The sequence below is a fragment of the Pogoniulus pusillus genome, chromosome 18 (genome assembly GCF_015220805.1).
Source record: "Pogoniulus pusillus isolate bPogPus1 chromosome 18, bPogPus1.pri, whole genome shotgun sequence".
NCBI classification, from domain to species: Eukaryota; Metazoa; Chordata; class Aves; order Piciformes; family Lybiidae; genus Pogoniulus; species Pogoniulus pusillus.
The window spans coordinates 4,563,897-4,588,883 of NC_087281.1; the positions used below are offsets into that span (position 1 = coordinate 4,563,897).

At 42.2% G+C, this 24,987-nt stretch overlaps 1 protein-coding gene across 2 annotated transcripts in view; it reads right to left on the reverse strand.

Annotated features, from left to right (window-relative positions):
- Window positions 1-24,987, reverse strand: part of SHPRH (SNF2 histone linker PHD RING helicase) — a 73,987-nt gene that overhangs the window by 28,280 nt on the left and 20,720 nt on the right. For both annotated transcript variants that reach the window (XM_064158264.1, XM_064158265.1), the window contains exons 7-18: window positions 24,551-24,656; window positions 23,216-23,472; window positions 22,205-22,876; window positions 21,064-21,315; window positions 19,519-19,597; window positions 16,245-16,408; window positions 15,899-16,155; window positions 13,584-13,705; window positions 8,818-8,906; window positions 5,723-5,815; window positions 3,657-3,764; window positions 1,996-2,138 (exon numbers count right to left, since the gene is read on the reverse strand). In XM_064158264.1, coding sequence (XP_064014334.1) covers window positions 1,996-2,138; window positions 3,657-3,764; window positions 5,723-5,815; window positions 8,818-8,906; window positions 13,584-13,705; window positions 15,899-16,155; window positions 16,245-16,408; window positions 19,519-19,597; window positions 21,064-21,315; window positions 22,205-22,876; window positions 23,216-23,472; window positions 24,551-24,656 — 2,342 coding nt within the window. The remainder of the gene's footprint in view (window positions 1-1,995; window positions 2,139-3,656; window positions 3,765-5,722; window positions 5,816-8,817; window positions 8,907-13,583; window positions 13,706-15,898; window positions 16,156-16,244; window positions 16,409-19,518; window positions 19,598-21,063; window positions 21,316-22,204; window positions 22,877-23,215; window positions 23,473-24,550; window positions 24,657-24,987) is intronic.

Consider the following 24,987-nt stretch of genomic DNA (forward strand, 5'->3'; position numbering starts at 1 on the left):
CCAGTGATTAAACAAAGAAGACAACTGCAGTATGTCATGGGCAAGCATGTAGACAGATGCATGAGCTCAGCACAAACATGCCAACAATCCTTCCCTCAAATTTCATTTGATCAAAATGAGATGCTACCATTCTCAAATAACATTGAACCATGAAACGTTCATATTCATACTCAAAGACTGGTTGAGGTTGGAAGCAGCTTTTGGAGGTTGTCTTGTCCAACCCCTCTTCTCAATCAGCATCACCTAGAACTGATTGTCTAGGACCATGCCTAGATGGCTTTTGAGTAGATCATAGAATCAGTCAGGGTTGGAAGGGACCACAAGGATCATCTACTTCCACCCCCCTGCCATGGGCAAGGACACCCTACCCTAGATCAAGCTGGCCAGAGCCATGGGTGGACACTCCACAACCTCTTTGGGCAACCTGTGCTTGGTCAGTCCCAAAACACAAAAAGTGTTTCCTGATTGTCTTGGATAAGGTAAGTTTTTTCACAAGAAGCTAAGAGGAGCCACAGTGATGACAGCCATCTGAACCAGCCAGTGCAGACACCATATGGACATTATGCCCACTATAGAGGAGGAGGGCTGGGCCTTGCAGGGGCAACTGCAGGGACAGCTGCAGTGGGGCAGGATTAAGCAGATGCTTTACATACTATTCCATTACTAATATTGTTATTCTTGTTTGTTTCTTTCCTCCTTATGCTGTTCTGTTAACTGCCTGGGTTGAGATAAGGAGAGTTTTTGCCTTTTTATTCTCATTTTTCCTTCCCATTTTACCATGGGGTGAGAGACCAGTGTGTGAGCAGCTGTACGGAACTCAGCTGCTGGCTGGGTCTAAATTACGACACTGATGTTCAGAAGCAACCTCCTGTGCTCCAGTTCGTGCCCACTGTCTCTTGTACTGTCATTAAGTGTGCTAGTTTGAGCCTAGCTGAGATATTTTAGTGAAAAGAATTAGATAATAGGCTGTGAAAACAAAACAATAGTGATGTCTGCTTCACTCACAGGTTTGCTGAGATGGACAAAAACAAGAACACAAACAGCTCTGGCTGCCTGCACTTCTCTAACTTGCTATCTGTGTAACTAATCCTTCTGCTTCCTAACCCCCCTGGTCAATTCTCCAAACTCACCTTGAAGGTAAGGCAAAGTCTGGGATAAGGTAAGGGGGTGGAAGGGAGGTGGAAAGGTGGTGGGGACAGAAGTTTCTGGGAGGACTGTTGTGTTACTGTATTAACTTTTTACATTGTCTACAAGTCCCCATGAACCTGATCAGGTTGATTCTCTGCCCAGGGAGGTGGTGGAGTCGCTGTCCCTGGAGGTGTTCAAGCAAAGCCTGGATGAGGCACTTAGTGACATGGTCTGGTTGATTGGACAGGGCTGGGTAATAGGTTTGACTGGATGACCTTGAAGGTCTCTTCCAACCTGGTTGATTCTATGATTCTGAGAGTGGGTCTGGATCTGTAAGCTGGGGGTTGGTCTCAGTGACCTTCAAATACCCTTTCCAATCCGTTTTTCTGTGATTGCACACTTTAACAGTTGTACTGTTTTCTCTAACATGAAACCAAACCACAATTCTTTGCTCAGAAAAATGGTGATTCTATTTTACAGTGTTACACAAGGATGTTCTGATATTGTCTGTTTGCTCTAAGTAAGTCTGTTTCTTTTAGAGGCCACTCAATTTCAATGCACTGAACTTTGACTCTTTCTCGCTCAGCAGCTCCATGAGTAGAGAAAACAGTAAAACCACACTACATAAAATACAAAGGAACATTCAAAGGAATGCTTGGCAAGGAGAACATTGTAACTGTCCTGTTTTTCTCTCCAACTCTTCTATCTATTTACACTTTGTAGGAGGCTGTTTTTGAAACTTAATTGCAGCCCAGACGCTTGGAAGCCAAAATGCCTGCTATTTAATTGCAACTGTTAGCATAAACTGATAAAAGGACTTGAGCAGACTTAACTGTATTCATTAGCTTATTTTAGCTATTCTCTTACTTCTCTGCCATGGAGAGTTTATTAGTCTGCTGTTTATAGTTGCAGGTTATTTCGTTTTGCACACGCTGAACAAGTTCTTCATCAATAGCATACTGTATTGCTGTCTGGATGACATCCAACCACCAAGGAGAACCTGAATGGATCTGTATGCAAAAGAACAGATTTAGCCATGAACATTCAACAAACAACTCATTTACTCATTACAGCAGGGGATGATGTGGCTTTTCAGGACACACTAAAACACAGACTAGTGAATTCCTTGGAAAGTGAAAGATAAGAGTATGCTTGAAAAATACTCCCTTTCCTGTTTAAGGGAATACACAATTGAAGTTTTTTCTACATCCCCACCTAATTCCACACCTTCAAATTGCTTCTGGGGAGTTAGATTCACCTAGGCCACCTACATAGAATAACCACATACAGATACTGCAATCTCAGTTTCCTCTTTCTCTCCCTCAAAAAAAAATGAAAGGATCATTTGATCAGGGAATCACAGGCTCACAGGATGTTAGGGGTAAGAAGGGAGAGCCAAGGAGATCATAGAGTCCAACCCCCCTGCCAGAGGAGGACCACACAATCTAGCACAGATCACAGAGGAACACATCCAGACAGGCCTTGAAAGTCTCCAGAGAAGGAGACTCCACAACCTCTCTGGGCAGCCTGTTCCAGTGCTCTGTGACCCTTACAGTCAAGAAGTTCCCCCTTGTGTTGAGGTGGAACCTCCTGTGCTGCAACTTACACCCATTGCTCCTTGTCCTATCCCAAGGAGCAGTGAGCAGAGCCTGTCCCCACCCTCCTGACCCCCAGTCCTCAGATTTTTCCTAACATTTACTAAATCCTCTCACAGTCTTCTCTTCTCCAGACTAAAAAGTCCCAGGTCCCTCAGGCTCTCCTCATAAGCCATGCCCTCCAGACCCCTCATCATCCTTGTAGCCCTACGCTGGATTCCCTCCAGCAGATCCCTCTCCCTCTTCAACTGGGGAGCCCAAAATTGAAGGCAGTATTCAAGATGAGGTCTCACCAGGGTAAGTTCTCTGTAAAATTAATGGAACTGAAGTGACCTTATTGATTTTAGAAGGTGAAAGGAGATGTGGAAGTTTATTTCTTCATGTGCCTTCCACATAACAGTAAAGAAATGGGGCCAAGTGACAAGCAGTATTTCAACTTGGGCATCATCAAGAGTTTGCAGGCTTACATGAAACATGAACTTTACATTGACTGAACATAATTCAGACTTAAGCACCATAACTAAACATATGTCAAAGAAGAGTTCCTTTGAAGGTAATTGAAATACTATCTGATATAGCATGGAAATGTTTCAAGCCCAAAACTTATTTACCTAAAATTACAGGTGAAACACAGTTAATGTAGATTTCTATGATGGTGTTAAACTTTACTAACATCACCACACCAGGTAATAATTCTGCTTTCAATCATCTTTTCATCTAGTACTGTGTGCCTCTTTATGCAGGGAAGACAGAACACACTTTGGGATTCTGTGTGTGTGATTCCAAACAGGCCTTTAAAGAACTGTCAGATACAATAAAAAGCTGGAGTCCTGACTAAACAGATAAAAATTACCTTTAAAAAAAGCCAAAACTCACCCAAAAAAACCAAACAAACCTCAAAATTCAGACACTAAGTATGTAGGTGGTACCTGCCTTTCTCTGGAGCTCCCGAATGGTCTGAAGAACTGGCTGCAAAGCCTGATGGGCTTCTGCAACTTCTGCGTTGGATTTACTCATATAGTGTTGTCGAAGTTGTTCTGCCTGTATGGAAATAAGCACTTAAATTATACACAGATCATATTTATGAGGACTACTGGATAATGTGAAAACTCTCCAGCTACCATAATGTTTTCAAAGCTTTCGTGGCCCAGTTGGATAAAGCCCTGAGATACCTGGTCACAAAGCAGTGTTGGCTCTGCTCTGAGGTGGAGGTTCACTCAGGTAGATACTTCCCAAGGTGCTTTACAACCCAGATAATGCCACAATAATGATGGTCTTTTGCAGATGTGGTTTATATGTCCACTATGAGAAACCAGTGAGGAATCATGATCCCAGATACCTTAACAGATAGTTCCCTTCCTAAGGATACAGTTCAACAGGCTTAGGCACAGTGTAAGTCACACAGTGACATGTCTGTTTGGAGGCACAGTGTAAGTCACACAGTGACATGTCTGTTTGGTCAACCTCTCTAAATGTTTAGGCAGTACAAGAGTGGCAGGGATGAATCAGTTACGACAGGACATGTGAGTACAATATAAGTAACACAGGGACAGCCTGGACAGATGCCACTGGCTAAATTCAGACTGTGAAGAAAACTGTAAATCCGGACCTTCTCAAGAAGGTATCAAAGAATATATTATTGGCACCACACACAGGACCAATAGAAGTGGCAAGGAAAAAAAGAAGGAAAAAAAAGAAGGAAAAAAAAAGAAGGAAAAAAAAGAAGGAAAAAAAAGAAGGAAAAAAAAGAAGGAAAAAGAAGGAAAAAGAAGGAAAAAGAAGGAAAAAGAAGGAAAAAGAAGGAAAAAGAAGGAAAAAGAAGGAAAAAGAAGGAAAAAGAAGGAAAAAGAAGGAAAAAGAAGGAAAAAGAAGGAAAAAGAAGGAAAAAGAAGGAAAAAGAAGGAAAAAGAAGGAAAAAGAAGGAAAAAGAAGGAAAAAGAAGGAAAAAGAAGGAAAAAGAAGGAAAAAGAAGGAAAAAGAAGGAAAAAGAAGGAAAAAGAAGGAAAAAGAAGGAAAAAGAAGGAAAAAGAAGGAAAAAGAAGGAAAAAGAAGGAAAAAGAAGGAAAAAGAAGGAAAAAGAAGGAAAAAGAAGGAAAAAGAAGGAAAAAGAAGGAAAAAGAAGGAAAAAGAAGGAAAAAGAAGGAAAAAGAAGGAAAAAGAAGGAAAAAGAAGGAAAAAGAAGGAAAAAGAAGGAAAAAGAAGGAAAAAGAAGGAAAAAGAAGGAAAAAGAAGGAAAAAGAAGGAAAAAGAAGGAAAAAGAAGGAAAAAGAAGGAAAAAGAAGGAAAAAGAAGGAAAAAGAAGGAAAAAGAAGGAAAAAGAAGGAAAATGAAGGAAAATGAAGGAAAATGAAGGAAAATGAAGGAAAAAGAAGGAAAAAGAAGGAAAAAGAAGGAAAAAGAAGGAAAAAGAAGGAAAAAGAAGGAAAAAGAAGGAAAAAGAAGGAAAAAGAAGGAAAAAGAAGGAAAAAGAAGGAAAAAGAAGGAAAAAGAAGGAAAAAGAAGGAAAAAGAAGGAAAAAGAAGGAAAAAGAAGGAAAAAGAAGGAAAAAGAAGGAAAAAGAAGGAAAAAGAAGGAAAAAAAGAAAAAAAAGAAGAAAAAGAGGCGAAAAAAAAGGAAGAAAAAGAGAAGAAAAAAAAGAAGAAAAAAAGAAGAGAAGTAAAAAAAAAAGAAGTAGCAAAAAAGTAGTAGAAAAAAAAGAAATAGAGATGTAGAAAAAGCTTCAAGGCATAACTGAGAAGACTGAGTATAGAGTAGTAGCTTACTCATAACAGACATCACCAAGCATTCAGAACAGTACCACTACACTGGACATATCTGCTTTCATCTCACACACTGAACAACTCTTGGATTTACGAGCCTGAAAGGAAATCTACATATGTGTGTAGTCAACTTGGAAGTTATTTAATGATTCTTCTTTTTGTTACAGGCAAAAATTGAAGGCTGAAAAATACAAAGGCATTGCTCAAGATGTATTTATATGAGAACTGAACAATGTTTACCTCTTCTGCAAGCCTGCTATCACGCAGAGTCGGGGGAATTCCTGGGTGCTTTGCCAACAACAATTCCATCAAATTGTGTGTAGAGTGAAGTCTCTAAATTACAAAGCCAACAGCAACCATGAAATAAAAAAAATATTGCAATATCTGTGACAGGAAAAAAAAACTTAAAAAACTTACAGTAAGAAATTAGTGTTTCTTTAAGATTAGTTTTGTCTCTGCTACATCTGGAAGCATCTTCTATAGAAAACAAACATTCTTTTCCCCGTTTTACTGAGGTAGCAAACACAACATTACAAAGAGGAGTGTGCCTGGAGAGGGGCCATGGGGATGCTCAGAGGGCCAGAGCAGCTCTGCTGTGGGGACAGACTGGGGCAGTTGGGGCTGTCCAGTCTGGAGAGGAGAAGGCTTCCAGGTGATATTGTGGCCTTCCAGCGTCTGAGGGGGGGCTGGGGAGGACTTTTTAGGCTCTCAAGGAGTGACAGGACTGGGAAGAGTAGAGCAGAGATGGAGGTGGGTGGGTTTGGATTGGATGTGAGGAGGAGGTTCTTCACCATGGGAGTGACAGGAGGCTGGAGTGGGTTGCCAGGGGAGGTGGTTAGGACCCTGTCCCTGGAGGTGTTTGGGGCCAGGCTGGATGGGGCTCTGGCTGGCCTGGTCTGGGGTGTCCCTGCCCATGGCGGGGAAGTTTGAGCTGGATGATTCTTGTGGTCCCTTTCAACCCTGACTAACTCTATGATTCTAAAGGCCTTTTTCAATACCTCAAAGCAAATGGGCAGGCAAATTTCATACCAAGTCATAAGGCTCTGTCCCAAACTCACTATCAAAACAGCCCTTGAACATTGCAGAAAACAGATTTGTTATCTCAAAGCACACTCTTTTGTAAATATCTCTCAGGATATTATAAGGAGACCTTTCACTTAGCCTATTTAAAGGAAAAATAAAGTATAAGAAGAAAAACAGCTCCCAAGAGCTTCAATTTTTTAATAGTTTTTAACTTTTCCTGAAATAGAAGCTTATTGAAAAACACAATTGTGCTTATTTTTAGGGAAAATAAACTTGACTGTTAATACAAGGCAAGTCTATTCCTCTTTCCTAGGTTCACCCTACCTATTTGAAACTGGACCCCTAATCACACACACACACACACAGAGTATCATTAGGGTTGGAAGAGACCTCACAGATGTTATGCTTCCTGCTTATCTTCCATAAGCTTACATTCATACAGCCTCCAGTATCACAAACTTGTGCCTTTCGCACCTTCAGCATTCACCTTTGCCCCTACTATTATCTCAGCCACTGAAAAGCATTGGTTTGCCATTGTCTTAAAAGAACCAAGCCTTTACAGCTAGGAAATACCCATCAGAAACTGAGTTCATTCACAAGGCAGTATCAGACAGTGCATAATTTCAGGGGAAAAAAAAAACAATAATGCAACTCTTCATTTGATTCCTTAATGCAGCAAACAGTTTAACAATGTTGTTATGAGCAGTTGAACAAATTGATGCTAATATGGCTATGCTAAGTGAAGAATGCCTCTGGGAATCCACAAGAGAGAAGTGCAACAGAGCCATAAGATGACCACAAGATAATCAAATAGTAACCTACTTAATGAAGCAAGCAAAGTAAATAGACGACTGACTGTTTCTTATTTACTTCTGACATTCAGAATATTCTATTACGCTAAAAAGGACTTTGGTTAATTTAGAACTAATGTCTCTTGAAGAAAAAGAACAATATAAAGATGTTACTTAGAGAAGCATTGCTTTTTTAATAAAAAAAAAATTACATTAATATTTTTAATGAAGTACTCAAAATGTATTAATATATTGCCAAAAAAGAAAAGTGACTTTGATTCTTCATAAAATCACAGAATCAAGCAGGTTGGAAGAGACCTCCAAGATCATCCAGTCCAACCTAGCACCCAGCCCTGTCCAATCAACTAGACCATGGCACTAAGTGCCTCATCCAGTCTTTTCTTGAATACCTGGCCTGCATCAGGAATGGTGTGGCCAGCAGGAGCAGGGAGGTCATTCTGCCCCTGTACTCTGCACTGGTTAGACCACACCTTGAGTACTGTGTTCAGTTCTGGGCCCCCCAGTTTAGGAGGGACATTGAGATGCTTGAGTGTGTCCAGAGAAGGGCGACGAGGCTGGGGAGAGGCCTTGAGCACAGCCCTATGAGGAGAGGCTGAGGGAGCTGGGATTGGTTAGCCTGGAGAAGAGGAGGCTCAGGGCAGACCTTATTGCTGTCTACAACTACCTGAGGGGAGGTTGTGGCCAGGAGGAGGTTGCTCTCTTCTCTCAGGTGGCCAGCACCAGAACAAGAGGACACAGCCTCAAGCTGCACCAGGGGAAATTTAGGCTGGAGGTGAGGAGAAAGTTCTTCACTGAGAGAGTCATTGGACACTGGAATGGGCTGCCCGGGGAGGTGGTGGAGTTGCCATCCCTGGAGCTGTTCAAGGCAGGACTGGACGTGGCACTTGGTGCCATGGTCTGGCCTTGAGCTCTGTGGTAAAGGGTTGGACTTGATGATCTATGAGGTCTCTTCCAACCTTGGTGATACTGTGATACTGTGTGTGATACCTCCAGAGACGGCGACTCCACCACCTCCCTGGGCAGCCCATTCCAATGGCAAATCACTTTCTCCAATGTTTTGAATTCCCTTCAGAGAACATCTTACACAGTGCAAGAATTTCATTATCCTTTATCATTTAGCAGATGAGTATCATTCCCAATTGATAACCCAGCGTTCTGTACTTGTGGGATGTAGCACCATTAATGAGGGCAGTCACACAGACAAGTCTAGGAATTCAGCTTGTTATCTTTGTTGCAGAACAGTAGGTGGAGTTCACTCACAACTTAAAATGAGAAACACAGTCGTTTTTTTAAGAAAGGTCACCAGACAGATTCCTCTCCAAAGGCTGTGATAAGCACAGCAAGCTGAAAGAGTCATTCAGCACACTGCTGGGAGAAAGAAAAGACTGATCTATTGAACTAAATAGATCAGTATTCTTGGAGGTTTCTTCCAACCTGGTTGATTCTATGATTCTATTCTAGTTCTTTACTATGTTTCTTTATATTTGAATGGTCACTCACTTGCAATGAATCTGTTTTGAGCTTTTCTTTGTGCTCTTCAGACGATCGTAACACTTCTCTGTACAGCTCAGCAGCCGACGCATATTCTCCTTAAAATAAAGAGTAACAAAAACATATTGTGTTGGGTTTTAAGTACACAAGCAGCCATGACTGGCCAGAATAACACACTAAAATGTTTTAAGAGAGGCTGCATATCTGCTTGTCTTCAAGCAAATTCATGTCAGGCCAACCCCTTACTGCCAAAAAGTCCCAAACTGGAAAAAGACAGAAAGTAGTTGTTATATTTTACCAATTAAGTATCTTTCATGACTGCAAGACCTGTAGGCTTCTTGATCTTAAAAGATGTATTCAGAGATGATTGAGTCCAAAAATTCTCAAGTTATACTTAAAAAAAAACAAACAATCTACAATTCACTGCAGTGATGCACTACTAGAGCTGCACTGCAAGTGTGGTACTTGATCTGTAGGCTTCTTGATCTTAAAAGACATATTCAGAGATGATCGAGTCCAAAAACTCTCTAGTTACACAAAATCTACAATTCACTGCAGTGATGCATTACTAGAGCTGCTCTGCAAATGTCGTACTTGATCTGTAGGCTTCTTGGTCTTAAAAGATGCATTCACACACGATTGAGTCCCAAAATGCTCAAGTTACACTAAAAAAACACAAACAATCTACAATTCACTGCAGTGATGCATTACTAGAGCTGCACTGCAAATGTGGTACTCGATCTGTAGGCTTCTTGATCCTAAAAGATGTATTCAGAGATGATTAAGCCCAAACAGTCCCAAATTACTCTAAAACCCTCAAACAATCTCCAGTTCACTGCAGTGACGCATTACTAGAGCTGCACTGCAAACCTGTTACTCTGTAGGCTTCTTGATCTTAAAAGATGTACTCACAGATGCTTAAGTTAAACAACCCCAACAACCTACAATTCACTGCAGTGATGCATTACTAAATTTGCACCGCAAATTTGTTTCTTGTTCTTTCAGTGAAGACAGTGAAAGCTGTGTCATACTTCAGAAAAGCAGGCATGACTAAATACATGCACAGAGCATAAATACTGAAGTAAGCTGCTAATATCACAACCACTTCTCAGAAAATAGACTGTAGAAATGAAAATCAATGAATGATTTAAAAGTGAAATTGCAGATGGAAAAGCAGCAAAAAAAATAATAAAATCTCTTTCCCCAACTGACAAAAATTTACTCACTCTTAAAACATGGAGAAGACATGGGCATGAAATGTATAAAGACAGATAACAGAGTAAAACAATCTTCTTACATATCTGGAATTATAGCAACCCTATTTCAACAAGATTCACTACTTCTTGCACTAAAACAGTTGCCAGTTGTAGTCCTACAATGTAGTCTCACTATTACTAGCAACAGGCCAAAAGCTATGTGCTGGAACTTCAAGGCCTCAAGCTTGAGGCATGTCACATTCACTAAGTCCAAGTGCAGGGTGTTGCACTTTGGCCACAACAACCCCATGCAGAGATACAGGCTGGGGTCGGAGTGGCTGGAGAGCAGCCAAACAGAGAGGGATCTTGGAGTGTTGATTGATACCCACCTGAACATGAGCCAGCAGAGTGCCCAGGTGGCCAAGAGAGCCAGTGGCATCCTGGCCTGCATCAGGAATGGTGTGGCCAGCAGGAGCAGGGAGGTCATTCTGCCCCTGTACTCTGCACTGGTTAGACCACACCTTGAGTACTGTGTTCAGTTCTGGGCCCCCCAGTTTAAAAGGGACATTGAGATGCTTGAGCATGCCCAGAGAAGGGCAACGAGGCTGGGGAGAGGCCTTGAGCACAGCCCTACGAGGAGAGGCTGAGGGAGCTGGGATTGGTTAGCCTGGAGAAGAGGAGACTCAGGGCAGACCTTATTGCTGTCTACAACTACCTGAGGGGTGGTTGTGGCCAGGGGGAGGTTGCTCTCTTCTCTCAGGTGGCCAGCACCAGAACAAGAGGACACAGCCTCAGGCTGCACCAGGGGAAATTTAGGCTGGAGGTGAGGAGAAAGTTCTTCACTGAGAGAGTCATTGGACACTGGAATGGGCTGCCCGGGGAGGTGGTGGAGTCGCCGTCCCTGGAGCTGTTCAAGGCAGGATTGGATGTGGCACTTGGTGCCATGGTCTAGCCTTGAGCTCTGTGGTAAAGGGTTGGACTTGATGATCTATGAGGTCTCTTCCAACCTTGGTAATACTGTGATCTCCTTTGCATTCTTCTTGACCTGCCTGGACCTTTTACTTGGATTCGCTGTAACAACAATTTAATTCATTAAATGTGTATGAATAATTGTTTTACTTTTTTTTTTTTAACTTTTGTTTATCCCTGTGTATTACAAACAGAGTTTTCTGTAGATAGCTGTAACAAGCAGTTATTCCATGTAGGAGGAGATATTTACAACTAAACACAATGATGTAGAGAAATACAAGCCCAGTAACAATAGTAGAGGCCTGGAAAAGTAAAGCTATAGGATGTGGTGTACAGTACAGCCATGGGATGCTAAAGAATGGTGCACAGGCTTGGCAGTGAATAAGGAAGTCATGGCCACAAACGACTCACCCACAGAAATGCAGACCTACAGCTGGACAAAACTGGCTTTAGGGGCAACAAAGAGAACAAAGAAATAGTATGTTACACTTGTAAAAGGCATCATGTCCACTAAATTTGGTGTTAACATGGAGTGCAAACAAATGAAGAAAAACTGTGACAGTGTGCCAACAAACATAAAAATGACCCTAAATGGATCCTTGAGTGGGAAAGAAGAGACCATCACCACAAACACCTTCTTCCTCCTGAGGAAGAACTCCAGGTGGTATACAACCACTGATAGCACTAACACCACTGGCATGAAACCATTGACCTCAGGAACCAAAAGGACAGTGGAAAGCAGGATAAGCAGTACAAACAAGTAAATGTGATTATTACTCTTTTTTCCTCACTGTGATGGTTTGGAGTTACCTGTCCCCCCACACACTTAAGAAAATCACCCAGACTAGACTCAGTTAGCTGGAAACTGAAGAATGAAGCTATATTTACAGCTTAGCACAATATACAAGCAGATATACACAAATATATACAGTTACATACAAGTTAAAAGTAATACAGAAAAGCAATGACTCAGAAACAATCAAGATCCCCAGGAGGGCTCCCAACCCAACTCCCTCCCTGCTCCCTCTTTCCCTCCCTTCAGAAATAACCAGATCAACTCATGCCTATCTCATGTGATAAAACTGGAGATCTGAAGTGAGATGTCAAAAAGATGACAAGGAGGTTAGAGGAAAAAGGGGTTAAGTGGATTAGAGAGTTAAGGCAGAGACAGCCACAGAGACCAGATCATCAGAAAAAAGGCATAGCCAGCAGTGAGAGCTGAGCAGTGAGTGAGCAGTCAGTGTCTTATCTGTATTTTGACCAGTTGTGTTACTTATCAAAAGAATGGCTGATAAAGGCTACTGTTGTTTTCTTTTCTTCTTTCTCACAGCTAAGGATTTAATTACTCTCAGTAAAATACTTCAATTAGCCTCAAACCAGCACACCCACTGGTAACAATAATACCTGTAAGACCTCAATTATAAACCCATTCAGTTACTGTTAGTACATACATAAAGTGTGCTTCCTCCTTGCTGATAATAGAGAGTGAGTGCAACAGTAAGGCTAGGGAAGCTGGAATTATTGACCAGAACTCTGCCTCAAATGTGAGTGGTTTTTTCCTCATCAGATGCAATTTTCACCAATTTGCTTTTCAAGAAAGGCCAGACATAATTTTATGGTAGTGTATTTTATAAGTATTTAATCTGTACAGAAACCTTTTTAAGCACTTAGTGTCATGGTCTAGTTGATTGGATAGGGCTGAGTGACAAGTTGGTCTAGATGATCTTGGAGCTTTCTTCCAACCTGGTTGATTGTACAAAAAACTAGAGCTCCATCTGTCAGTGAGAACAATGTATTTCATACTAACTACAGACTAGTCTTTCTACAGGCAAGTAACAACAGAACTGCCAGTTTGCTTTTTCTCTGCTTTGGCAAAAGACTTCAATATGAGCTGGAAAAAGTCAAGCAGCTTTCATTTATTATTTTGTTTTAAGTGGGACATTCAAGACTAAAATCATTATTTTTATTTGCCATTTAAAGCTTTCTCCCCTCCTAAATGAGACAAAAACTACACTGACAGAACTGTATAGCAGGCAGCAGCACAAGGATTCCACTCAAAACAGCAGTTTGCACAGCAAGGGCCTCAAATGAAGCCCAGAAGGTAGAACTGGTAAAGCAAAACCAGGTTTAAGTACAGTTACATAAAAATGACTTATTTTATCCTCCTAGTAGAATCACAGAATCAATCAGGTTGGAAGAGACCTCTGAGATCATCCAGTCCAACCTAGCACCTAACCCTAGCCAATCAACCAGACCACAGCACTAAGTGTCTCATCCAGGCTTTTCTTGAACACCTCCAGGGACAACAACTCCACCACCTCCCTGGGCAGCCCATTCCGATGGCAAAATAGATGGTAGAATGAAGAAAGAATACAAACCAAAATAGCCAGAAATACTCTGATACACATCAAAGACACATTAAACTACACCAATTATTTTCCTCCCTCACCCAGAATGAATGCTTTTTGTTACAAACCTCTGTTGTATCTAGGACTTCAACTACAGATTTTCCCTTGAATTGAAAAAAATCAAGTTTTATATGGTGTCATCTAAATCCTAATTGCCCTACCAAAAAGAAGTAAAGGCAATGCTACAGCCATCAAGTCTTACCTTTAATGATATGGATACCAGCTAAGCCATTAAGAGCACACACCAACTGTCTGTGAGCTTCCTCACACTCAGTTCGACATTTTTTCTGCAGAGAGGTTAACAGTTCCTCCATGGTCATGGTGCTGAAATGGTGATCAAATGGCTCAGATTAGAAGCAAAACCACGTACTAGAGAACTAAAACTGTTCTGCTGAGCAATGCAGAAGGTTGTTATGTACATCCAACATACTGTGCAAAAGTTTCACTGAGATTTATTTAGTTGCTAAATACACTCCAGGCAGGATTCCTCCCAGCTAGAGCTTTACCCTGGCTCAAGTATGTCAAGTGGTTAACATCTTCTAAAAGTAAAAAGAAATACAAAGCAAGAGGAAAATGAAGTAAAAGAATCTTTCACAGAGCAAAATATTTTGTTCTGTCTGTTACAGTGGTGAACTGGAAACAGGCAAAAATAGACCTCGTTTTGATACAAGCTGTTAAAATTAACATTTCTCCCCTTTGCTACCAGTTTAAACGTTGAAAATGCATGAGCTGTCAAGGTAAGGATGAAAATGTGTGAATTTAGAACAGTAAAGATTAGCAAGTACCATTTTAGACTTAGTTCTCTACATCTGTAATTCATGAAAGGAATTTAGTCAGAAGAAAATCAGCTTAATAGAAAAATAAAATTGAGAGGTTAAGAGGAAGAAGCAAGATGAGAAAGAAGACAGAAAAAAGCATGAAAGATAGCTTGGAGTAAGGCCAAAGGGTGAAGAATCCAGGCAAGAGCTGCAACAACAGTCTACAATACCCGATTAGAGGCTGCTTCTATGACTAGTTGTGAAACCAGACCTATCCTCTTCCTGAAACTCTGTTCCTGAGCCTTACTCACCTTCAGGAAAAGCATTTACTATCTCATATTTAATGCTATAGACTAGAGGTGAAATAACTTCTGAGCAGTCTAAGCCCAAGGGATGCTGGTAGGGTATCCTTGACCAGGCCCTTTATTTTATCCTCCTTGCAACAGTCCCATTTGCATAAACTGTTCCTTGAGTATACAGTGCATACTAGAGCAGGCTTTAAATGAATACAATCATTATTTACAATCAGCTGAACTCTGCAAAGAACTGCCAAATACATAGAGTACCTGCTGCTCACACTGATACTTCTACTATTACTACTTGCCTTTCATTTTCAAAACTTTTAGCAGTTAAGGAAAAAAAAACAAACACCAAACAACAATATAAAAGCAAAGTCTGTACACATAAAGCATTCAATTTGAGACATAGCCTGAGACTACCAATTTAGACCAAAACCAGAGGAGATTTAACAAGTCTAACTAGAAGAGCCTAAGAAACTCCCTGATAGGGCCATATTTTTCCTGAGTAGATGTTCTCCTTTACTGCCTTCACTACACAGGGTGTTGGGGGGAGGGAAATAATCTAACACAGAACATGGTTCAAACTTATCCTTGCTTCAGGTCAATTTCTCTTGACCATATGCTCCAGCATCAACTTTGCTTCAGTAAATTACTCTTATTCATAAAAGTTCCTAGCACTGAATTTCTTCATTACTCTCCTGCATAGGACCAAACACAGATGCCAGAAGCTACCATAGCTACTCTGCAACTATTCCATGACAACCAACTCAGTACTAAGCTGTCCCCAGCACACTCAGCTCCGTTTACATGTTTCATTGGTATTCCACTGGGCCATTTTAATGCAAATAACCTTGTATGGGCCATTGAGAATATTGATTTCTTCCCTGTTTGAGCCCTTGCTTTCACACCAGCAGACTTAGAAAGCCGCTGCAGCACAGCGCCTGCCATTGGTTCCTGCTCAAGTAGGCGCAAAATCAGTTACAGATGCTTAGGAAATAAGAAAGGGGAAAGAGTAGGATAAAAAACTTCATAAAAGGAGAGAAACAGACTGAATAGAATGGATGCACAGCACCAGGGAACTGGTAGTGTTAAAAATTTAAGTTCTTCCCTGCCTGCAGTTTAAGAAAACCAACACAGAAAGTGTTGAGTCTGGAATGGAAATTGCACGCTCTTCCATGTGCTCTCTGTTAGAATAGACTCATAGAATCAGTCAGGGTTGGAAGGCACCACAAGGATCACCCAGCTCCAATCGCCCTGTCACGAGCAGGGACACCCTACCCTAGAGCAGGCTGGCCAGAGCCTTATCCAGCCTGGCCTTAAACACCTCCAGGGATGGGGCCTCAATCACCTCCCTGGGCAACCCTGCCTCCAGGACAACTGTACAAGACCTTGCATTGTTAGGAACAGTTGGAGTTTTGCTTTGAATAAAGCAAGCCATTTAGAAAGTGCCAGAAATTCACCTTTTCTGTAATGGCAAGAACTCTCCTCGAACAGCCTGTGGATGACAGCAGGCCTGCCTCAGCCGCAGCAAAGGGTACAGAATAGAAGTCACAGTCCTTCTATCCAGGCTACTAAGCTTAAGAGTCCAGTCTGAAATCTTCCTGAGTTTTGCCAACGCATCTTGGCAGCACACTTCATGCTGGCGATGATAGAAGTGTCTCTCCACAGGAGAAAAGTGAAGCCAGTGTACATTTTCTGTCTGAGGGGGGATCTGAATCTGCAATTAAAAAAAAGAGAGAATAATTTGCAAATAAATCTATCGATAAATGCTGTTCAGGGATTTTAAAACCCAAACCTTTTATTTACTTGGTCAAGCACATCCTTCTTGGCTGATCTCCACATTATCTTGGCAATTAGACTGTAGAGAGGATGAGGATTTTTCCTACAGTAAGGTTGATATAAAAGCTGGTCCCACCAATGTTTGACCCAGTAAGGATCAACTCCAAGAAAAAGGACTAATCCATAGAGATCTGTAAAGACAAAAAAGTTGATCAGTACAATGTCTGTAGAATCACAGAATAAACCAGGTTGGAAGAGACCTCCAAGAGCATCCAGTCCAAACTAGCACCCAGCCCTGTCCAATCAACCAGACCATGGCACTAAGTGCCTCAGCCAGGCTTTGCTTCAACACTTCCAGGGACGGTGACTCCACCACCTCCCTGGGGAGCCCATTCCAATGCCAGTTGCTCTCTCTGGCAAGAACTTTCTAACATCCAGCCCATACTTCCCCTGGCATAACTTCAGACTGCGTCCCTTGCTCTGTTGCTGCTTGCCTGACAGAAGAGACTAACCCCACCTGGTTACAACCTCCCTTCAAGTAGTTGTAGACAGCAATGAGGTCAGCCCTGAGCATCTTCTTCTCCAGGCTGCACACCCCCAGCTCCCTCAGCCTCTCCTCACAGGGCTGTGCTCCCGGCCCCTCATCAGCTTTGTCACCCTCTTCTGAACATGTTCCAGTATCTCAACATCTCTCTTAAATTGAGGAGCCCAGAACTAGACACAGCACTCAAGGTGTGGCCTGACCAGTGTTGTGAACAGGGGAAGAATACTTATGAGACACTCACTGCAAGCTTATCATGGGGGATTAATTTAAACCTACTCAGAGCAGAAGGTGAGAGGCAAAACCCACATGACTGCACATGCTTACCTGGGTTTGCCAGGTTTTGTAACACAGTATTGCTCAATATCAGTATCTCACAGCCTGCTGTGTACCAACTACCTGTTGCCCACTAGCCTTAAAGGTGCTGTAATTCAGAAGACCTTCACATTCTACTACAGCAGAAGAACTTAACAGAACACATTTTTGTTGTTTTCTTGCTAATTGAAAGACTAGAGATTGCTAATTCCACCCAATTCAGAAACCCATTCTTTTGGGGGTTGAATTTTAAGGATCTATTTGCTTCCAGCTTGCATCAGATCTTACTGGAGAAATACAGAACCACATTTAAATACTGCATGTGGACAATGTAGAAACAGAAACACATGGCAAAATCTTATGGCCAGTTCTTCAAGATTTAGTGGCTACATTCTTTATTCTGCTATTCCATTCTTCATGGTAACTTGAGTATTCAGCTGAAAGCCCTAAGATGTTCTCCAAATACAGGTCAAAGTAAGAAAAATCCTAGGAATCATTTCTATGCAGCAAGCAATTGTTTACCCAGAGGTTCTATGCCACTTTCTTACATCAGCACATACTCAGATTGATAAGCAGTTTTTCTCACTACAGCCTGTTTGGCCAGCAGGTATTATGGACAATACAACATTCCAGATTTGTATTAAACCAACATTCTCACACCAAAACTTGAACAAATTAATCATGCTGGTCAAATCAATCACTTTCTTCTGTAGTGCTTACTTTATTAACTGTGTATTCTCACAACCAGTATGTGTATTTATAAATTTAATCAGCAGACTTGCTGAGGGGACAGAGTGTCTGCTCAGCAAGTTTGCTGATGACACCAAAATGGGAGGCTTGCTTGAGACAGTTGCAGGCATTCAGTAAGACCTGGACAGACTGAGAGCTGGGCAGAGAGAAACCAAATGAGGTTCAACAAGGACAAGAGCAGAGTCCTGCACCTGGGGAGGAATAATAAACTGCACCAGTACAGGCTGGAAGGTAATCTGCTGGAGAGCAGCCCTGTGGAGAGGGACCTGGGGGTCCTGGTGGGTAACAGGTGAGTCATGGCACAGCAATGTGCCCTTGTGGCCAAGAAGGTCAATGGGATCTTGGGGTGTATCAGGAAGAGTGTGTCCAGCAGATCAAGGGAGGTTCTCCTTCCCCTCTACTCTACCCTAGTAAGACCTCATCTTGAATACTGCCTTCAGTTTTGGACTCCCCAGTTTAAGAGGGTCAGGGATCTGCTGGAGAAAGGGTCCAGCAGAGTGCTATGAAGATGATCAGGGGACTAGAGGGCTGCCTGATGAGGAGAGGCTGAGGGACCTGGGGCTGCTTAGTACAGAGAAGAGAAGACTGAGAGGGGATTTAATCAATGTCTATAAACATCGGAGGGCTGGGAGTCAGGAGGTGGGGGACAGGCTCTGCTCACTGCTCCCTGGGATAGGACAAGGACCAATGGGTGTAAGTTGCAGCACAGGAGGTTCCACCTCAACACAAGGGGGAATTTCTTTACTGTAAGGGTCCCAGAGCACTGGAACAGGCTTCCCAGAGAGGTTGTGGAGTCTCCTTCTTTGGAGACTTTCAAGGCCTGTCTGAATGCGTTCTTCTGTGATCTGTGCTAGATTGTGTGGTCCTGCTCTGGCAGGGGGGTTGGACTCAACGATTTCCTTGGGTCCCTTCCAACCTCTAATATCCTGTAATTACATAATGAATTAATCTACAATACTGAATAATAATTTGTTATTTGAGCAAACTTCACAAATACACACAAACACACAGATTAATCCACTTTCAAACTTATTGCTTCAATGTGTAGCACACAATTCTAAATCAATTAAAGAATGTAGGGAGAGAAAAGAAGTCAGTTCCTTTTCTTTTTGCCTTTGTCTCAAACCTGCCTACAGAACCTGAGCACTTCAAAGAAAAGACAAGATAAGTGACACCTGCTAACATACAGCTCCCTACGCCATGCATCTCAATTCCTTAAGTACTTATGTAAGGAGTTAACATGAGTTTGGTAAGCTTTAGTAGCATTTTTAGAATTTATAATCATGGCAGTTGATACCCACAGTAATCCACACAGGGCTATGCACAAAGCAAACACAGCTTTGATTGCTGTATTTGACAATTAGATGGATGCTGTAGCCAGAATAGACCATCTTTAGATGCAGTAGAGAAGGGTCAATATTTTCACTCAACTAAGTGAAAACTGAAGAGCAGACTTGGAGTCAATCTTTGGGCATAGAGCTTCTCTACTTCCTAAAGTGTTTAATCTAACTAGAGGAGATAAGATTTCAGTTCTGTGACTTTTACACTGATAAATTCATTGATGGCTTAACTACACAGTTGAAGTTTACAGCTCACATAGTCAGATATTTTAACTATTTCAAACCACTACCTGACTATCAAAGAAAAACTACAGCAATGCTACAGAAAAAGAACCAACACCCTCTAAAACCTCACCTTCTAATCCTCGTTGCACAGGAGTGCCGCTGACACACCAGCGATTGATTCCACTTAAACGGAGTGCCATTTCAGCAGCCTAACAAGTGGAGACAGAATCAATGGTAGGAAAGGAAAAACAAAGACAGGGTGAAACACAGTCTGAAAACACAAGGACCCTACTTCTACCAATTCTGAACACCCTTTTCAATTTGTAAGATTATCCAATCTATTAGTCAACCAAGTGCAAGGTCCTGCAACTGGGTCAAGGCAATCACAAGCACAAATCCAGGCTGGCAGTGAGTGGCTGAAGAGCAGCCCTGAGGAGAGGGACTTGAGAGTGCTGGTGGACAAGAAGCTCAAAATGAGTCAGCAGTGTGCACTTGCAGCCCAGAAAGCCAACCAGGGCCTGGGCTGCACAAGGAGAAGTGTGGCAAGCAGGGCACTGCTGAGACCCCACCTGAAGTACTGCATCCAGTTCTGGAGCCCCCACTACAAGAAGGATGTGGAGATGCTGGAGTGTGTCCAGAGAAGGGCCATGAGGATGCTCAGAGGGCTGCAGCAGCTCTGCTATGAGAACAGACTGAAAGAGTTGGGGCTGTGCAGTCTGGAGAACAGGAGGCTCCCAGGCGACCGTCTTGTGGCCTTTCAGGATCTGAAGGGGGCCTTCAAAAATGCTGGGGAGAGACTTTTTAGTCTCTCAGGGAGTGACAGGACTGGGGGGAATGGAGCAAAGCTGGAGGTGGAGAGATTCAGACTGGCCATGAGGAGTTGTTGTTGAGCATGAGAGTGGTGAGATCCTGGCATGAGTTGCCCAGGGAGGTGGTTGAGGCCCCATGGCTGGAGGTGTTTAAGGGCAGGCTGGCTGAGGCTGCTCTAGGGTAGGGCGTCCCTTCCCATGGCAGGGGGTTTGGAACTGGCTGATCCTTGTGGTGCCTTCCAACCCTGACTGACTCTATAAGCAGCACTGATACAATATATTCTAAAAATCTGTAAGAAGTTAGTGAGCATTCTGAAGGTAACTGAAAGCTGGTAAGAGCCACATCCACTTCCAGCTAATCAACTGCATTAAGGGTTCACAAAAGGCAAGTGCTTAGCAATAGAAAATTGTATGTAAGGTATTAAAAGCCTAGAAGTCATTATGTAAGTAGCACTTTTGTCTTGGGAAAAAAAAATCTGGATAAATACTAATTAAAATAATCTTCCTCTGCAGACTAGAGCCCTAGAGTCTACAGGCAGGTTGATGACTGTTTTAGCTTCTAGACCCAAAGGACATATCTATGCCTCTGAACAGACTACTGTCTTGTTAGAAACTATGAAACACCATATACAACATGGTGACCCAGTTCTTTAGACTGTTGGTGTCAACTATGTTAAGTATTTTTTGAGCTGGATATACTTCACAGTCTGTCAAAATAGTAAATACCTCCATCAGAAAATTCCCTTCTAAGGAACAAATCACTGTCCTTAACATTAAGAGAGGGAGCAGGGAGCCTACTATATTATTTACAACAAGATTGCTAAAACCTCTTCAAGCTAAATAATGCATGACTGGGAATGTCATACCTTTGCAGTAGTGCACTCAACCATCTGTGCTTCATCAAGGCAGATCCTCCACCATTCCACTGCTACCAAGGGGCTTGGGATGGCCATGTACCTCTTCTGGTTCCTGAAACGCCGTCCGTCCTTGCTGTTACTGTGGGGTATATCTACGTAGTTCAGCTCGGTGCGGAGGACATCGTATGTGGTAATGACCACATCCTGCTCTGCCAACATGTGTGGCTGCAGAAAGCCATGCTTCTTCACACCCTGATACACCTACATGGATTTGAATTCCAAGCACAATAGGAAAGAATGCTAGTAAGAGACACCACAAAAATACCAGTACAGCCTCATGTGTGCATATGCAGAACAGTTGTAAAAGTATACTAGGAAATAACCTGCAAAACCTGTATTCATATAGTAGCAATAGTAGAGTAGGAAATCCATATGAGTAACAGAGGTAAGAAATGCAATATACTGATGATTTGGAACAGGAGATTGAGTCCAGCATCAGTAAGTTTGCAGATGACACCAAGCTAGGAGCAGCTGTGGATCTGCTGGAGGGTAGGAGAGCCCTGCAGAGGGACACTGACAGGCTGGATGGGTGGACAGAGACCAATGGGATGAGATTGATCAAGGCCAAATGCAGGGTTCTACACTTTGGCCACAACAGCCCCAAGCAGTGCTACAGGTTGAGGACAGAGTGGCTGAGAGCAGCCAGGCATAGAGGGAGCTGGGGGTACTGGTAGAGAGTAGCTGAAGATGAGCCAGCAGTGTGCCCAGGTGGCCAAGAGAGCCAATGGCATCCTGGTCTGGATCAGGAACAGTGTGGCCAGTAGAACAAGGGAAGTTATTCTTGCCCTGTACTCAGCGCTGGTTAGGCCACCCCTTGAGTGCTGTGTCCAATTCTGGGCTCCTCAATTCAAGAGAGATGTTAGGGGTTAGAAGGGATGTCTGGAGAACTTCACACAGAATCACAGCAATGTTCAGGTTGGAAAAAGTCCTCAGGGTCACCAAATCCAACTAATAAACCTACTCTATAAGGAGCATCCTAAACCACATCCCCAAGCACCACATTCAAATGACCTTTAAGCACATCCAAGGTTGGTGACTCCACCACCTCCCTGGGCAGCTCATTCCAGAATACGAAGCCATATAACCTTACCAGCACTCGAAGAGAGGATGATCTTACATGTCTGTTGATTTCATCTACCCACTGATGACAAATAGAACTTGGAGAAATTATCAGAGTTGCTCCTGTAGGAACTGGTTTCATTGCCACGAGGCAATGGGGACAGTAGAAGGGCTTGATCTTCAGGTTTTCCTCCTTGTAGTTTACACATTCTGCATGCTGCCATAAGTAACATTTCAGGCACTGCACACGAGCTTTATAGTCAGCCAATCCAAGCTCCCCACAGATGCATTCAAAACGATACTCAGAGGTGTTAAACGGAAATACAGAACTGGTATGTTGTACGCTGCTGCTGGCATGTCCTTGGGAACGTGAGGACTGGTCACTCAGGACATCAGCTGTAGTTTTAGGAACACCAAAACTGGGGTGACTGCCTGTGTCACTGGAGACACACAAATCAGGAGACTTTGAGCCCACAGCTTCCTGCTGAACGCTATTATCTTTCACAGAATTCTCAGGATCCACTTCAGGTTTCCTGTTACTTTTGCTAGTTGTACAATAATCATGTTCTTCCATGGTGACATCCACCCCTAATGGGGTTTTAAAGACATTTTCAGGAGTGACATCATTATTTCCTGATTCCTTGGTTTGAGTTTTAGCATCCTTGACCTGCTTCTGCTGAATGCTTTCTGAAGTCCTTGCTATCTACAAAGTAAAATTAAACAATGTCAGACTTGCTCTTCACTTTTTTTAGTTTGAATGCATAAACATAGCAAGATTTTGTTACTGTTTACCAGTGTTTAAAAGGCAACTTCAGATCTGTCAGCTGCCACATTATTTTAAAAGATCTATGACATGGTTAATATGTAGTTAATATTTTAACCCCAAATGTGATGTTTATGCTTTAGCTTCTGTGTTCAAAGCAAATGCTGCAGTTTTTGTCCTTTTTATCACTGAACTAGTGCACACAGACAGCACAGCGGAGAGTATCATGCAACTGCTAAAAATAAGGTCTGTCTTTGCAACATTTTGGAAGTGTTTTACCTTCTCTTTGATCTTTTCTCGCCTCTTCTGCTCCTTGTAATTCTTCCCCAGCTTGAAAGATCCAGCCAGACCATGGCCTCTGACTTGCTCTACTACTTGTTCTGCAATTAGTTTCTCTAAAGTTCTTTTGAGAAGTCGTCTATTTCTCTGTATGTCATACCTATAGATAGCACTGATGTACTTAAATATTGCAACAATAGATGCTCCTTTCTTCACATTCATTTCCTTCACGGCTGCTAATATCATTACTCGTAAACCTATGCACAGAATCAAAGCAAAAAATGGAAGTTACCTCAGAGACCACATAGCAAAGGAACTCTAAAACACTGCCTTCATCTAAACAAATGCATTTAAAAAGCCCAGGCAGCAGTTTTGACAATGCTTTACTGGAGGCACCCTTAAAATCATTATTTTTCACTGATTGTAAGACACTATTAAGTGGCAGTAAGTCACTCGATTTTCCTCCTGAGCTTGAAAACAGGCAGTGTATTTCAGCTGAATGCATAAACTGACTTACAATGACCTCTAGTTATGTGTAGCACAGAGTGCTGAGTTGGTAGTTTTAAAACGTGGATCACCTCTTTGCGGCATACAATTCCACATCGCAGTGCTCAGCAAAATCACTTCATTCTGCTGAAGTGAAAAGTAACCTTGTGTGCTGGTTTGAGGCTAATTGCAATATTTTACTGAGAGAAATTCAGTCCTTAGCTGTGAGAAGAAAGAAAAAAATCCAGTAGCCTATATCACTCATTCTTCTGCTGAGAAATATGACAAGTCAAAGTACAGGTAAGACACTCACTGCTCACACACTGCTCAGCTCTCTGTTCCGTTCCTTCTCTCTCTGGCAGTCTGTGTCTGTGTGGTTACCTCTGCTTTAACTCCTTAATCCAATCTAACATTTTTAACTCTAACCTCTTTGTTGTCTTTTTGACATCTCACCTCAGATCTCTCCAGATTTAGCATGTGATATATACAGGGACTGATCTGCTTATTTCTGAAGGGAGGGAAAGAGGGAGTAGGGAGGAGGTTTGAGTCAGCAGCCTCCTGGGGACTCTGATTTTCTGGGAGGGATGCTGTGTTTCTGTATTACTTTTAACTTGTATATAACTGTAAATATTGTGTATATATGTGCTTGTAAATTGTGCTAAGCTGTAAATATAGCTTCATTCCTTAGCTTCCAGCTTGCTCAGTCTAGTCTGGGTGATTTCACTGGGCGGGGGGGGGAAGGGATGTGAGTAAGACCCAAACCATCACACCTTGAAGTCACGATCAGTGGCCAAAATAAGATGTATGAGCAAATCAAAATGTATTTAAAAAGTTACCAGAAATACTTACTAGGATATTGTATTTTTTCCTTCAATTTAAGCTCCATTTCCCTTGGCATTTTCTTTTTATTTCCTTCTAAAGGTTGAGGTGGAACAAAGAAGTTTACAAGCTTACCCTAGTGGAGACAACATTTAATAGTTATTAGCTCCTGTCTCTTCACAGTAATTCTGAACTCCATTTATCTCTTCACATTTGAAAATCAGCATCAATTGCTAGAGATGAGTGCTCAGATCTCACTAGTTTGCTCACATAGCTCTTTTTTACTGTACAAAGCAACATCCCGTTGAGTTTGGCTTCTTGGCAAACTGCACTGAGCACCCTACGGTGCTAACAGAAAGAGCAGCCCCTGCAAGCTGCTTGGTTCCTCTTCTGCAATGTAATTTGGAAATAGTAATACAAGTGTTCTTGTGTGCTAGATCTAAGGAGAAGGAAAATCCCTCTTTTAT